Genomic DNA, 14051 nt, shown 5'->3' with positions numbered 1-14051 from the left:
TGCCTCAGCCTCCTAAGTAGCTGGGATTACAGGTGTGCACCAACACACCTGGCTAACTTTTGTATTTTTAGTGGAGATGGGGATTCACCATGTTGCCCAGACTGGTCTCCAGCTCCTGAGCTCAAGTGATCCGCCCGCCTTGGCATCAAAGAGTGCTGGGATTACAGGTGTGAGCCACCGCACCCGGCCCCTTTCCTTCTTTCCTCCAGGACAGAGGAATGAAAATTCCAAAGCAGAGAGCTCTGAAATAGGTTCAAGCCAGTTTCCAGCCCAACTCCTTTCCCAAAGACCAGAATTCGGCATTCATTCCTATGTAAAGCAGCTGCCTGCTTAGAGAAGATTCCTCTGGAGACCTACACCTCTCTGGGGCAAAATGCGCACACACACACACACACACACACACACACACACACACACCACCCTGTGCACACAATCCCAGGAGCTTCACAGAGTCGAAACACCATCCATGCATTCTAAGAATAGCCACACTCCAAACACGTACTGATCAATTTGTTTCTGCGGCCTTTCTCTGAAAGAAATGAAACCTTGGCTTTACCTAAGATAATGATGAAAAGCCAAGTACTTTAAAAAGCTGAGTCCGGTGATGCTGAAGGGAGGTGGGGGTGCAGAGTCTTCACTAAGGGGGGATCTTGAAAAAGCATAAAATTGCAACCGCGTGAGTGAAACAAAGGATTCAGACAATGATAACCAATGGATGCCAAGACCACCAGGTGAGAGGCTGCTGAGTAACAGGATGGTGAAACGGACCTCAGGATCTCTCATCCCAGGGGTTACCTTACAGCCCCCATGGATCAACCTAGCACCACGGGAGGCAGGTCTACCAGATATCGCCCAGTGAGACGAAGTACACCGCATGGCCTATAATCCTCCTGGCCTTTCTTTCTTGTTATTTTTAGAGGCAGGGTCTGGTTCTGTTGCCAAAGCTGGAGTGCAGCGGTGCAATCATAGCTCACTGCAGTCGAACTCCTGGGCTCAACGGATCCTCCCACCTCCCCAGTAGCTGGGACGACAGGCTTGTGCCGCACTACAAGAAAGAAATATCTGAGACTGGGTAATTCATCAAGAAAAGCAGTTTAGGCTGGGTGTGGTGGCTCATACCTGCAATCCCAGCACTTTGGGAGGCCGAGATGGGCCGATCACTTGAGGTCAGGACTTCAAGACCAGCCTGGCCAACTTGGTGAAACCCTGTCTCTACTAAAAATACAAAAATTAGCTGGGTGTGGTGGTGCGTGCTTGTAATCTCAGTTGCTCCAGAGGCTGAGGCAGGAGAATCGCTGGAACCGGGAGGTGGAGGTTGTAGTGAGCTGAGATCGTGCCACTGCACTCCAGCCTGGTGACAGAGCAAGACTCTGTCTCAAAAAAAAAACGAAAAAATAAAAAATAAAAAGAAAAGCGGTTTAATTGGCTCATGATTCTGCAGGCTGCACAGGAAGCATGGTGGCTTCTGCTCCTGGGGAAGACGCAGAAAGACAGAGTCTCACTCTGTCGCACAGGCTGGAGTGCAGTGGTGTGATCTCAGCTCACTGCAACCTCCACCTCCCAGGTTCAAGCGATTCTCCTGCCTCAGCCTCGTGAGTATCTGGGATTACAGGGCACGCCTCCACGCCTGGCTAATTTTTTGTATTTTTAGTAGAGATGGGGTTTCACCGTGTTAGCCAGGATGGTCTCGATCTCCTAACCTGGTGATCTGCCTGCCCTGGCCTCCCAAAGTGCTGGCATTACAGGTGTGAGCCCCCGCGCCCAGTCACTACACACTTTTTAACGACCAGATCTCACAAGAACTCCTTCACTATCTCAACCAAGGGGGATGCTGCTAAACCATTCATGAGAAACCGCCCCCATGATCCAATCACCTCCCACCAGGCCCCGCCTCCAACATCGGGGAATAGGAGATTGGAGCAAAGACACAGATCCAAACCATATCAAACTCTGTACAAGTGTTATGAACTGCATGTTGGCATCATCTCAAAATCCACACCTTAAGTGTGGTGTGGTAGCTCACACCTGTCATCCCAGCACTTTTGGAGACTGAGGCAGGCAGATCACCTGAGGCCAGGAGTTCGAGACCAGCCTCGGGGGGATCCCCATCTCTACTAAAAATACAAAAATTAGCCGTACATGGTGGTGCACACACCTGTAGTACCAGCTACTCGGGAGGATGAGGCAGGAGAATCACTTGAACCTGGGAGGCAGAGGTTGCAGTGAGCTGAGATCACGCCACTGCCCTCCAGCCTGAGTGACACTGACAAAAAAAAAAAAATCCACATGTTGAAATCCTCACTCCTCAATGTGATAGTATTAGGAGGCCAGGCCTCTGGAAAATGACAAGGTCATGAGGGTAGAGCCCTCACAAATGGGATTAGTGCCCCTAGAAGAAGAGGCCAGAGAGCTCCTTCTGCCATGTGAGTCTGTAAGAAGTCTACCATCTACCACCTGGGAACAAATCTGACTGTGCTGACACTTTGATCTTGACTTCCAGCCTCCAGAACTGTAGGAAATAAATTTTTGTGTTTTTTTTTTCTTTCCAAAATTATTTTTAGGTTCTATAAATTTCTGTGGTTTATAAGCCAGCTAGTCTAGGCTAAAGTGCAGCGGCACGGTCACGTCTCACACATCCACCTCCCAAGCTCAGGTGATCCTCCCACGTTGGCCTCCAGAGAAGCTGGGACTACAGGGTTTCACCACCACTGCCAACTAATTTTTGTATTCTTTTGTACAAAAGATGGTTGCAGTGAGCTGAACCAACATGGCAAAACCCGTCTCTACTAAAAATAGAAAAACTAGTTGGGCACAGTGGCGCACACCTATAACCCCAGCTACTCGGGAGGCTGAGGAAGTAGAATCACTTGAGCCTGGGAGGTGAAGGTTGCAGTGAGCCGAGATCACACCACTGCACTCTCGACTCTGTCTCAAATAAAATTGTTATTGTTGAATTATTATCAGCTATACTCACCCTGCTGTGCTATCAAATATTAGGCCTTATTCATTCATTCTAACTATTTTTTGGTACCCATTAGCCATCCCAACCTCCTTCCCACCTGCCCACTCCCCTTCCCAGCCTCTGGTAACCATCTTTCTGCTCTCTATGTCCAGAGTTCAATTGTTTTGATTTTTCAATCCCACAAATAAGTGAGAACGTGCAATGTTTGTCTTTCTGTGCCTGGCATATTTCACTTAACAGAATGATCTCCACTTCCATCTATGTTGTTGCAAATGACAGAATCTCAGCCTTTTTTTTTTTTTTTTAGATGGAGTCTCACTCTGTTGCCAGGCTGGAGAGCAGTGGCACAATCTCTGCTCACTGCAACCTCCTCTTCCCGGGTTCAAGTGATTCTCCTGCCTCAGCCTCCCGAGTAGCTGGGACTATAGGCACCCGCAACCACGCCCGGCTAATTTTTGTATTTTTAGTAGAGACGGGGTTTCACCATATTGGCCAGGATGGTCTCGAACTCCTGATCTGATCGCCCACCTCAGCTTCCCAAAGTGCTGGGATTACAGGCATGAGCCACTGTGCCCAGCCAGAATATCAGTCTTTTTATGGCTGAACAGTACTATAGCATTTTATAAGAGTAGTGTGAACAAGCTAAGACAATTTGATCACAATTTTGCATCAATGTTAAATTTCCTTTTTCCCCCATCTCCTCTCTCATATTTAACAAATGACCTGCCTACGTTACCATTTCCGGCTAGGTATTTTTAGAATAATTTTTTTCACTGTGGTAAAACATCCATCAAATGTCCTATCCTAACCATTTTTAGGCATACAATTTGCTGTCATTAATTACATTCACCTTCTTTTGTGTGTGTGTGTGTGTGTGAGAGAGAGAGAGAGAGAGAGAGAGAGAGAGAGAGAGAGAGAGAGAGAGAGAGAGAGAGAAATGGAGTTTCGCTCTTGTCGCCTAGGATGGAGTGCAATGGCGCAATCTCAGCTCACTGCAAACTCCGCCTCCTGGGTTCAAGCGATTCTCCTGCCTCAGCCTCCCGAATAGCTGGGATTATAGGCATGCACCATCACGCCTGGCTAATTTTGTAATTTTAGTAGAGACGGTGTTTTGCCATGTTGGTCAGGCTGGTCTCGAACTCCCTACCTCAGGTGATCTGCCTGCCTCTGCCTTCCAAAGTGTTGGGATTACAGGTGTGAGCCACTGTGCCCAGACCTACATTCACCTTCTTATACCACCGTCACCACCATTCATTCCCAGAACTCTTTTCATCTTGCAAAACTGAAACCCTGTCCCTATTAAACACTAATTCCCCATTCCCTGCCCACCCCCACCTGCCTCTGCCAGCCACCACTCCACTTCCTGCCTCTATGGATTTGACTCCTCGAGGGACTTCAGATAAGTGGAATCATACAGTATTTGTCCCCTTGGGGCTGATTTCATTTAGCATAATGAATGTCCTCGTGGTCCATCCAGGCTGCCACGTGTGCCAGAATTTCCTTCCTTTTTAAAGCTAACTTTTTTTTTTTTAGTTGGAGTCTCACTCTGTTGCCCCACAGGCTAGAGTGCAGTGGCGTGATCTCAGCTCACTGCACCCTCCGCCTCCCGGATTCAAGCAATCCTTGTGCCTCAGCCTCTTAAGTAGCTGGGATTACAAGCATGCACCACCACGTCCGGCTAATTTTGCTAATTTTGCAAGTTTCACCATCTTGGCCAGGCTGGTCTCGAGCTCTTGACCCCAGGTGACCCACCCGCTTCAGCCTCACAAAATGCTGGGATTACAGGCATGAGCCACAGTGCCCAGCCTAAATTTCCTTATTTTGATCTCATTGCATAAGAGAGTGCCCTGAAGGGTTTGTGGGTCTAGGGGCCTGATGTCCATAGGCAACTCTCACAGTACAAGAGGTGAAGGGCAGCCCTGACCCCACGAGGCACCTGCAGCTCCAGCCCGCCTGCAACCCTGTCCTTGGAATCCCGAGAGCTACTCCCTTGATAACTGTGATGGCACCCTCGAAAGTAGCTTCCATCCCTTTATCTTCTTCCCTCTGGAGCCCAAGTCATGCTGCCCTCAGTTTAAAAGCGGTTAATGGTGTCATAGAGCCCATGGAACAGTGGTTGGGTGTGCCCGGGGCCCGTTGGGACCAGGCTCAGTATCCTCTCCACACCCAGCCTGTGTTGCAGCCTCACCAGACCCTGCCCTGGGTTCCTGCACTTCACCCCGCCGTGCCCTCATTTTTCAATGTCCTTCCCTCACCCTGGAACACTCCTATTCATCCTGAAGAGCCCACCTGCATGCTGCAACCTCCGAGGCTTGTTCTGTCCTGTCATGGACACCTGTGGTTTCTGCCCATCCAGCAACTAGCCCAACTCATTCTTCCCCACCCCACCTCCTGAGACAAGGTCTCCGTCTGTCACCCAGGCTAGAATGCAGTGGCACCATCATGACTCACTGTAACCTCAATCTCCTAGGCTCAGGTGATCCTCCCATCTCAGCCTCCAAAGCAGCTGGGACTACAGGCGGGAGCCACCACACCTGGCTAATTTTTAAATTTTTTATACACGCAGGGTCTTGCTATGTTGCCCAGACAGGTCTGAAACTCCTGGGCTCAAGCAATCCTCCCATCACAGCCTTCCAAGTAGCTGGGACTATAGGTACGTGCTACCATGCCCAGCTAATTTTTTGCCTTTTTTTGGAGAGACAGGGTTTCACCAAGTTGCCCAGGTTGGTCTTGAACTCCTGGGCTTTAGTGATCTTCCAGTTCAGCCTCCCAAAGTGCTGGGATTACAGGCATGAGCCATCTTGCCCGGCCTCATTGATGCAAGGTTTGTGAATGCATCAATTAACCAACTAACCAGCTGTGGGTAGTGGACAAGCCAGGGATGCCCACCACATGCCAGACCACGCTGGCCCCTTGGGGGACAAAAGAGGGTTTGAATAGCCCCAGCCCACTCCTGCTCTGAGTGGCTTGCAGTCTGGCTGGGGAGATATGTGCAAAGCTGAAGGACCTGTGGAGCCATCGCCTGCTCATTCCTGAAGGATCCTGAAAGGCCCGGGACTTGGGACAAGCCTGGAAGGGTGGGCTGTGCCTGGATGAATGTGAAGATGCGTTTCTGCACTGCTGATGAAGTGGGGTTTCCAGGCAAATCTCAATTCCTATTTCTCCCTGCATATTCGTCAACTCAGCTGTTCAGTCAAGGAGGAAAGAAACACGCGGAGACCTGCTGGTGCTGAAAGAACAGCTCCCCCCAGGCAAGGGCAGGGCGGCCACTGCCCCAACACTGCATGGTATCAGTCCATTGTTTATTTGGCATCTACTGTATACCACTCTGCATGCATTTCCTCACAGTCAGTACTACCAAGAAGGCATCCTTTTTTTGTTTGTTTGTTTTTTAGATTCTCATAGGAGCATGAACCCTATTGTGAACTGCACATATGGGGATCTTGGTTGCGTGCTCTGTACGAGAATCTTTTTTTTTTTTTTTTTTGAGACAGTCGTGCTCTGTCGCCCAGGCTGGAGTGCAGTGGCACAATCCCGGATCACCGCAGCCTCCGCGTCCTGGGTTCAAGCAATTCTCCTGCCTCAGCCTCCCAAGTAGCTGGGATTACAGACACCCACCACCACACCTGGCTAATTTTTGTATTTTTAGTAGAGAAGGGTTTCACCATGCTGGCCAGGCTGGTCTTGAACTCCTGGCCTCAAGTGATCTGCCCACTTCAGCCTCCCAAAGTGTTGGTATTACAGCCCTGAGCCACCACACCTGGCCTTTTTTTGTTTGTTTTTTTGCTTGGTTGGTTGGTTTTTTAGAGACATGGTCTTGATATAATGATCAGGGTGGTCTTGAACTCCTGGCCTCAAGTAATGCACCGGGATTACAGTCATGAGACACCATACCCAGCCAAAGAAGGCATCTTAATCCCTGTTTCCTCAATCCCTACAGCTCCCCACCTCAGTTGGCCATATTCTTATCTGAAGTGTTATCACATAGTTATTATCTGTTGTATGCTTCCCACAGAAGAATGTGGTTCCAGGAGGGCGGGGAATTGTCTTGGTCAGCACCACCTTGGCTACTTCCAACAGGTGCACATGGCAGCTGGAAACACCATCAATATCAACACATTCCTACAACTCCTGAACTCCTGCAGGTGTTGGGCAACACTTGACTTGTATAAAACCAGATTCCAATTCTTTACGCTGGCAACTAGATGGACATTGAACCCTCGGCCTGAGTGGTTTCATTTTCGTGCAATTCAGTCTCTCTCTCTCTCTCTTTTTTTTAAGACGGAGTCTCACTCTGTCACTCAGACTGGAGCAGTGCAGTGGCAAGATCTTGGCTCACTGCAACCTCTGCATCCCGAGTTCAAGCAATTCTCCTGCCTCAGCCTCTCCAGTAACTGGGACTACAGGCGCCTGCTACCACACCTGGCTAATTTTTGTATTTTTAGTAGAGACAGGGTTTTGCCATGTTGGTCAAGCTGGTCTCAAACTCCTGACCTTAGGTGATCCACCTGCCTTGGCCTCTCAAAGTGCTGGAATTACAGGCATGGGGCGCCGCACCTGGCCTCAATCTCATTTTCATAAAATATTTCGGTTTTACTGAACTACTTTGGACTTTAAATTTTTATAGTTATTCATCTTACATTTACATTTTGCCTTTTATTTTATTGTATTTTTTAGAGATGGAGTTGTTCTATCACCCAGGCTTGAGTGCAGTGGCGCGGTCATAGCTCACTGCAGCCTTGAACTCCTGGGCTCAAGGGATCCTCCTACCTCAGCCTCCTGAGTAGCTGGGACTGCAGGCACACAACCATGCCCAGCTAATTTTTTTCTTTTTGTAGAGGCAGGGATCTCACTTTGTTGCCGAGGCTGGTCTGAAACTCCTGGACTCCAGAGATCCTCTCATCTCAGCCTCCCAAAGCACTGGGGTTACAGGCATGAGTCACTGCACCCAGACAGTTAGGCTTCTTATGCACTGGATATGAAAGTGGTATCTCATTTGACATTGTCTTGGTTACCACTGAGAGGGAGCAGTTCTTCACATGCTCACCTGTGTTCTCTTCCAAGAAATCCCTGTCCATGTCTTTTATACTTTCTATTGGGTTGTCTTTTGCTATTTCTTATTCTCTCTATATTTTGGATATTAATTACTTGTTGGTTAAATGTGTCGCAAATATGTCCTTCACACTGTGGCTTGTCTTCTACTTTCTTCATGGCATTTTTGATTAACAGAAACTTAATTTTTTTTTCTTTTTTTGAGACGGGATCTCCCTCTGTCACCCAGGCTGGAGTGTAGGGGCTCAGTCTCAGCTCATTTGCAGCCTCGATCCCCAGGCTCAAGCAAGCCTCCCACCTTAGCCTCCTGAGTAACTGGGACTACAGGCGCACTCCACCATGCCCAGCTAATTGTATTTTTTTGTAGAGATGGGGTTTCACCATGTTGCCCAAACTGGTCTTGAACTCCTGGACTCAAGCGCTCCTCCCACCTCGGCCTCCCAAAATGTTGGGATTATAGGCATAAACCACCTTGCCCAGGCTGAAACTTAATTTTTAATGTAGCCAAGTTCATCAATTTGTTTTTATGATTTGTACTTTATGTGCCTTCAGAAACCTTTACTTACCCCAAAGTTCAAAAGTTATTCTTTTACAGATTCTCAAAGTTTTCAACTTTTTTATTTATTTCACGTTTACATCTTTCATCCCTCTGAAAGTGCCTTTTCTGTATGGTGTGAGGTAGGGTTCCTGTTCCACTGTTGTCATCTGAATAGTGAATTGTCTCAGTACCATTTATCCAATAGACCATCCTTGCCTAGGTTTATCAGCAACACCATCTTTGGTAAAAATAAAATACCTTTTTAAAAGTTGAGATGGGGTCTTGCTATGTTGCCCAGAGTGTTCTCAATCTCCTGGCCTCAAGTGATCCTCCAGCCTTGGCCTCAGGTGTAGCTGGGATTACAGGCATGTGCTACCACATACAGCTTAAAATGCCTTTACATGCATAAATCTATTTCAGGCCTCTTTATTCTTATCCACTGGTCAATTGGCCCAACCATGCACCAACACGATACTGTCTTAATTCTTACAGCTTTATGATACGAACGTTTCTTGGTGTACAAAAACCATTCCAGGTGACCAGGTGGTTACTTACATCAAAGACTCTAGGTTAGAACCTAGGGGTTAGCTGGCCCTACCATCCACTGAGAAACAGAGACTCCAAGAAGACAGCATTTTTTACAATGTCACACAGCATTTAATTTGGAATACTCATCTCTCACCACAGAAGATACCAATATGGTAGACACAATCCACATGTGGTTACTGAGTACTTGGAATTGACTAGTCCAAATTCAGACTGGCTGTAAGTATAAAATGCACATTAGATGCTGAAGACTTGTGGTGAAAAAATGTAAAATATCTCATAAATAATGTGTTCATATTCATTGCATGTTGATATAATAATGCTTTGCATATAAAGAGTAAACTAAAATATATTCTAAAAATTATAATAATTTCACCTGTTTATTTTTACCTTCTTATAACAAGATAGAATATCAAGCACACATTAAACTGAGTGTCTACTAGAAAATTTAAAGCTGGCCGGGCATAGTGGCTCACACCTGTAATCCCAGCACTTTGGGAGGCCGAGGTGGGTGGGTCATTTGAGGTGAGGAGTTCGAGACCAGCCTGGTCAATATGGTGAAACCCTACCTCTACTAAAAATACAAAAATTAGCTGGGCGTGGTGGTGGGTGCCTGTAATTCCAGCTACTTGGGAGGCTGAGGCAGGAGAGTCGCTTAAACCTGGGAGGTGGAGGTTGCAGTGAGCTGAGATTGTGCCATTGCACTCCAGCCTGGGTGACAGAGTGAGACTCCATCTCAAAACTAAATAAATAAAATAAAGCCACATCTGTGGCTTGTATATTTCTCATGGACAGCCCTGGATTATGTCATTAAATTCATTCAATCAGCTGGGTGCAGGGGTTCATGCCTATAATCCCAACACTTCCAGAGGCTAAGGCAGGAGGATCACTTGAGCCTAGGAGTTCAAGACCAGCCTGGGCAACATAGTGAGACCCCATCTGTACAAATACTTTTTTTTTTTTAATTAGCCAGGCATGGTGGTACACACCCGTAGTCCCAGTTACTCAGGAGGCTGAGACAGGAGAATCATGTTTGCCTAGGAGTTTGAGGCTGCGGTGAGCTATGATCACACCACTATATTCTAGCCCGGGCAAAAGAGTAAGATCCTATCTTAAAAAAAAAAAAAAAAAAATCACTTAATCAATAAGCCTTTATTACGGACCTAATTTGCAGACCGTACAGTTGTAAGGACTGCACAATGAGGAAGGGAACAGAAATAGAACTAATCCACGCAATCCATTTTCTTCCTGGTCCCATCACCCATAGAAGCTGCATTGGCCCAAGCGTGAAAGACTGACCAGCTCCAGATCCCTATTCTAATTCCAGAGCAGCCAGCATAAGTGTCCAAATCTAGAGACCATTTAGACCAGCTCTCCTGACTTTACAAATCAACCCACTGGGGTCAAGAGAGGTTGAGACATCTACCAAGGTCACACAGCAGGTGTGGGACAGGACCGGGCTGGTTGCTGAGACTTCAGAGTTCCTTCCCTTCGTGTCCATGTCAGCAGCCTTCAACCCAGGGTTTCTCCCTTTCCCGTGAACAGTTCACCAACTTACGTCTCACAAAATTCCCTGGAGTCAGCCTTTACAAGTCCAAGTACCCACTGTGGGAGGCCGAGGTGAGAGGATCTCTTCAGCCTAGGAATTCAAGACCAGTTTGGGCAACATGGCAAGACCCCGCCTCTACTAAAAATACAAAAATTAGCCAGGCGTGGTGGCGGGCGCCTGTAGTCCCAGCTACTCAGAAGACTGAGGCAGGTGAATCACTTGAACCTGGGAAGCGGAGGTTGCAGTGAGCTGAGATCATGCCACTGCACTCCAGAGTGGGCAACAGAGTGAGACTCCGTCTCAAAAAAAATATGTATATACAAAAATTATCTGGGTATGGTGGTGGTCCACACCTGGAGTCCTAGCTACTCTGGAGGCTGAGGCAGGAGGATCGCTCAAGCCCAGGAATTTGAGGCCGTAGTGAACCATGACTGTGCCACTGCACTCCAGCCTTAGTCTGGGTGAGAGAGAGAGACCCTGTCTCAAAGAAAGAAAAACAAAGGCGGGAGGCAGTGGGTCACGCCTGTAATCCCAGAATTTTGGGAGGCCGAGGCGGGCGGATCACAAGGTCAGGAGATTGAGACCATCCTGGCTAACACCGTGAAACCCCATCTTTACTAAAAATACAAACAATTAGCCAGGCATGGTGGCAGGTGCCTGTAGTCCCAGCTGCTCGGGAGGCTAAGGCAGGAGAATCGCTTGAAACCAGGAGGCAGAGGTTTCAGTGGGTCGAGATCATGCCATTGCACTCCAGTCTTGGCAACAAGAGGGAGACTCCATCTCAAAAAAAAAAAAGGTAAGTCCAGTCCAGTCCCACAATCTGGCCAACAGCAAATCCGCAGGAACTCATCCTCAAGTCCTTCCCAAGTGCATCACCTCCCCGGGTGGGATTCCCCAAGTTTAGGAAAGATAGACTCATCATGTCCCCTGGGGGAAAGAGAGGGTGAGACTGAGGGGGAAGGAAGGGCTCCATCCTGTCCCCTAGCCTTCCCTACCCTGGACACCATTCTAGCCCTGAGCTTCTGTTGTTAAGCTGTGCTCAATCCGACCAGAACTCATAGAGACTTCAGGGGCACCAGGGGACTCTCAACAACCAGTTGCAAGTAATAAGCCACACTGATGTGAGTAGGAAAAATACTGCCAACCCATCTCCCACTCACCATCCACTGGAGCCTCAGCACACACCAGGCCCCTCTGTTCATGAAGGCAGGAGACCCTGGGTGGCAGAGGGGGAAAGGTGACCTGGAGGACAGCCTGGTGCCCCCTCCAAAGAGGCCCCGGGGGCTGCTCCCACCAGAACAGTCTGTGCTCCCCAAAGACCACTGGGGACCGAGGAGCAACTTTAGGAGGGGTTTTTCATGCCAGCTTCCAGGCAAGCACACTGCCCCAAAAAATCTTAAAGATATGTAATAAGGAGAAACCCCCTCCCCACACCCACCTTCTTCACTGGAATTTCGAGCAACAGGAGCCTAACTTCTATTCAGCTCTCACAGTTGCTGCTATCACCATTTTACAGAAGAGACCGAGGTTCTGAGGGGACCACGGAGTTCACACTATGAAAAGACTTGGATGTACAGGTGCCCCCTCCCCTCCTGAGCCTCAGTTTCTTCATCTGAAAAGAGCACTTACTCTTTCCTCCGACTTGCTGGAAGGGTGGACAGAGGTGGTACCAATGCCTTTTGCCATGAACAAGAGTGCCCAAGAGAGACCCAGCGTAACTGCCCGAGCGTAACTTGGCTGGGCTCCAGGCGCTGTGCAAAGTGCTTTGCAAGTGCCAGCTCGCTTAATCCTCACGGGGACCCAGGACACGGGGACTCGCATAATCCCCGTTTTGCAAACGTGGAAATGAGGTTCAGATAAGTGAAGCGACTTGTCCAACAGCACCCAGCGAGGAGGCGCGGGCATCCCGGTTACTCCATCCCAGCGCCAAGACGAGGCTGCCTGGGTCCTGGTTTTCTCGGGCGGGGGTCAGGGGTCCGCTGATCCCCTCGAGTGCTCCGGGCGGCGCGGCCCGAGTACCAAGGTGGCTCCCGCGGTCCCCGCCGCCGCGCGCCCCTCCCTACCTCCCCGCGGACCCCCGCAGCCGCCGCTCACCTAGCGTACTTCGTCTTCTGGAAATCCAGCAGCCTGGGGGCGAACATCGCGGCGCTTCCATGGGAATCCGGCCTCGGGCTCAGAGAGCTGGCAGCTGGCAGAGCCTGGGGGGCGCGGCGGCCGCAGCAGCAGGTTGGAGGGCGCGAGGCGGGGGCCAAGGGGACCTGGTCCGCGCCCGGAGCCGGAGCCCAAGCCCGAGCCGGAGCTGGAGGCGCCGTGAGCCGCCGACGCCAAAGCCAGAGCAGATGGTGGCGGGGGCGGGGCGGGCCTGCGGGCGGGCGGGCGGGATGACGGGGGCGCGGAGGGGGGGCTCCGGGGCACGCGCCGCCAATCGCCTGGGCCCGGCCCCCTCCCTCCCGCGACCCCGCCGCCTCCGCTGGGGTGGAGGAGGGTCGTGGGGAGATGGGGGATGGGAGAGGTGGGGGTGAGGAAGTGGGCGTAAGGAGGGGGGGCGGGGCGGGGGGTCCTGGCCGTGCGCGCGAGCCGCCCATCGCCCAGGCCTTGGGCGGCCCTGGCCCCGGCCCCTTTCCCCCGTGCCCTTGCTGGAAGCGGGGAAGAGGGGGTTGTGGGGTAGGGAGCCGGAAGTGGTAGTAGGGGGAGCGGGAAGGATTGGGAAGGGGGTGTGGGGGGTGGAATGCAAAGTTGGGGGGCTGAGGGAGTGGGGGAGGGGGAAGGGGACGGGAGTGGGAACTGAGGGTGCTGGAGGGGTTGGGGGAAGTGGGAAGTCGGGGGTAAGGAGAGTGGGAATGGATGTGGGACGAGTGGGAAGTAGGGGGGTTGGTGGAGAGTGCGGGTAGGGGAGTGGGAAGTGGGGGGTTGGGGGGGAGTCGGGGGTTGGTGGGTAGAGGGAGACTTGGAGGTTAGGGGAGTGGGAAGTAGGGGTGTTGGGTGGAGCGGGGTGGCCTGGGGGTGGAGGGAGTGGGAAGTGAGAGGGTTGGTGGGGAGTGGGGGACCTGAGGGTAGGGGGACTGGAAAGTGGGGTCAGTAGGGGGTGGAGGGAGTGGGAAGTGGATAGGGGACTTCCCAATCCAGCCCCTTTTTCCCCCAGCTGTCCTCCACCAGTACTTTTTCCAGTGAGAAGAAAAAGTCCTCCAGGGCTAGAAGGGCTGCTGGCCCCGGCTGGGCTGGAGGGACAGGGGACACTGCACCCATTGTCCCCAGTGTAGCTGGGCCCCCACCTACCGCCTACCTGTGGCTTGCTTGCTCCCCCCACCACCCCGCTCCCTATTGCCATGTCCCTGCGAGGCGCGAGGGACCCTATGGGACCTGCCCAGGAAGGGGTCAGGGGCTCCAGGAAAACCCTCTTCCCC

General features: G+C 50.7%; 1 protein-coding gene across 4 annotated transcripts in view; it reads right to left on the bottom strand.

The window, feature by feature from the left end:
• LOC105499863 (monocyte to macrophage differentiation associated 2) overlaps positions 1-13011 on the bottom strand; it is a 66784-nt gene extending 53773 nt beyond the window's left edge. The window contains exon 1 of one of the 4 annotated variants that reach the window (XM_071095409.1): positions 12742-13011. In XM_071095409.1, the coding sequence (XP_070951510.1) occupies positions 12742-12788 (47 nt within the window). In that variant the 5' untranslated portion in view covers positions 12789-13011. Of the gene's footprint in view, positions 1-12276; positions 12709-12741 lie in introns of those variants that run through there. The other 3 variants (XM_071095406.1, XM_071095407.1, XM_071095408.1) reach the window with 3 other exon arrangements.
• Between the last annotated feature and the right edge of the window lie 1040 nt (positions 13012-14051).

This window comes from Macaca nemestrina, chromosome 4 (assembly GCF_043159975.1).
Source record: "Macaca nemestrina isolate mMacNem1 chromosome 4, mMacNem.hap1, whole genome shotgun sequence".
Taxonomy (NCBI): domain Eukaryota; kingdom Metazoa; phylum Chordata; class Mammalia; order Primates; family Cercopithecidae; genus Macaca; species Macaca nemestrina.
The sequence above is the reverse complement of the archived record's forward strand: the minus strand, read 5'-3'. Positions and strand labels throughout refer to the sequence as shown.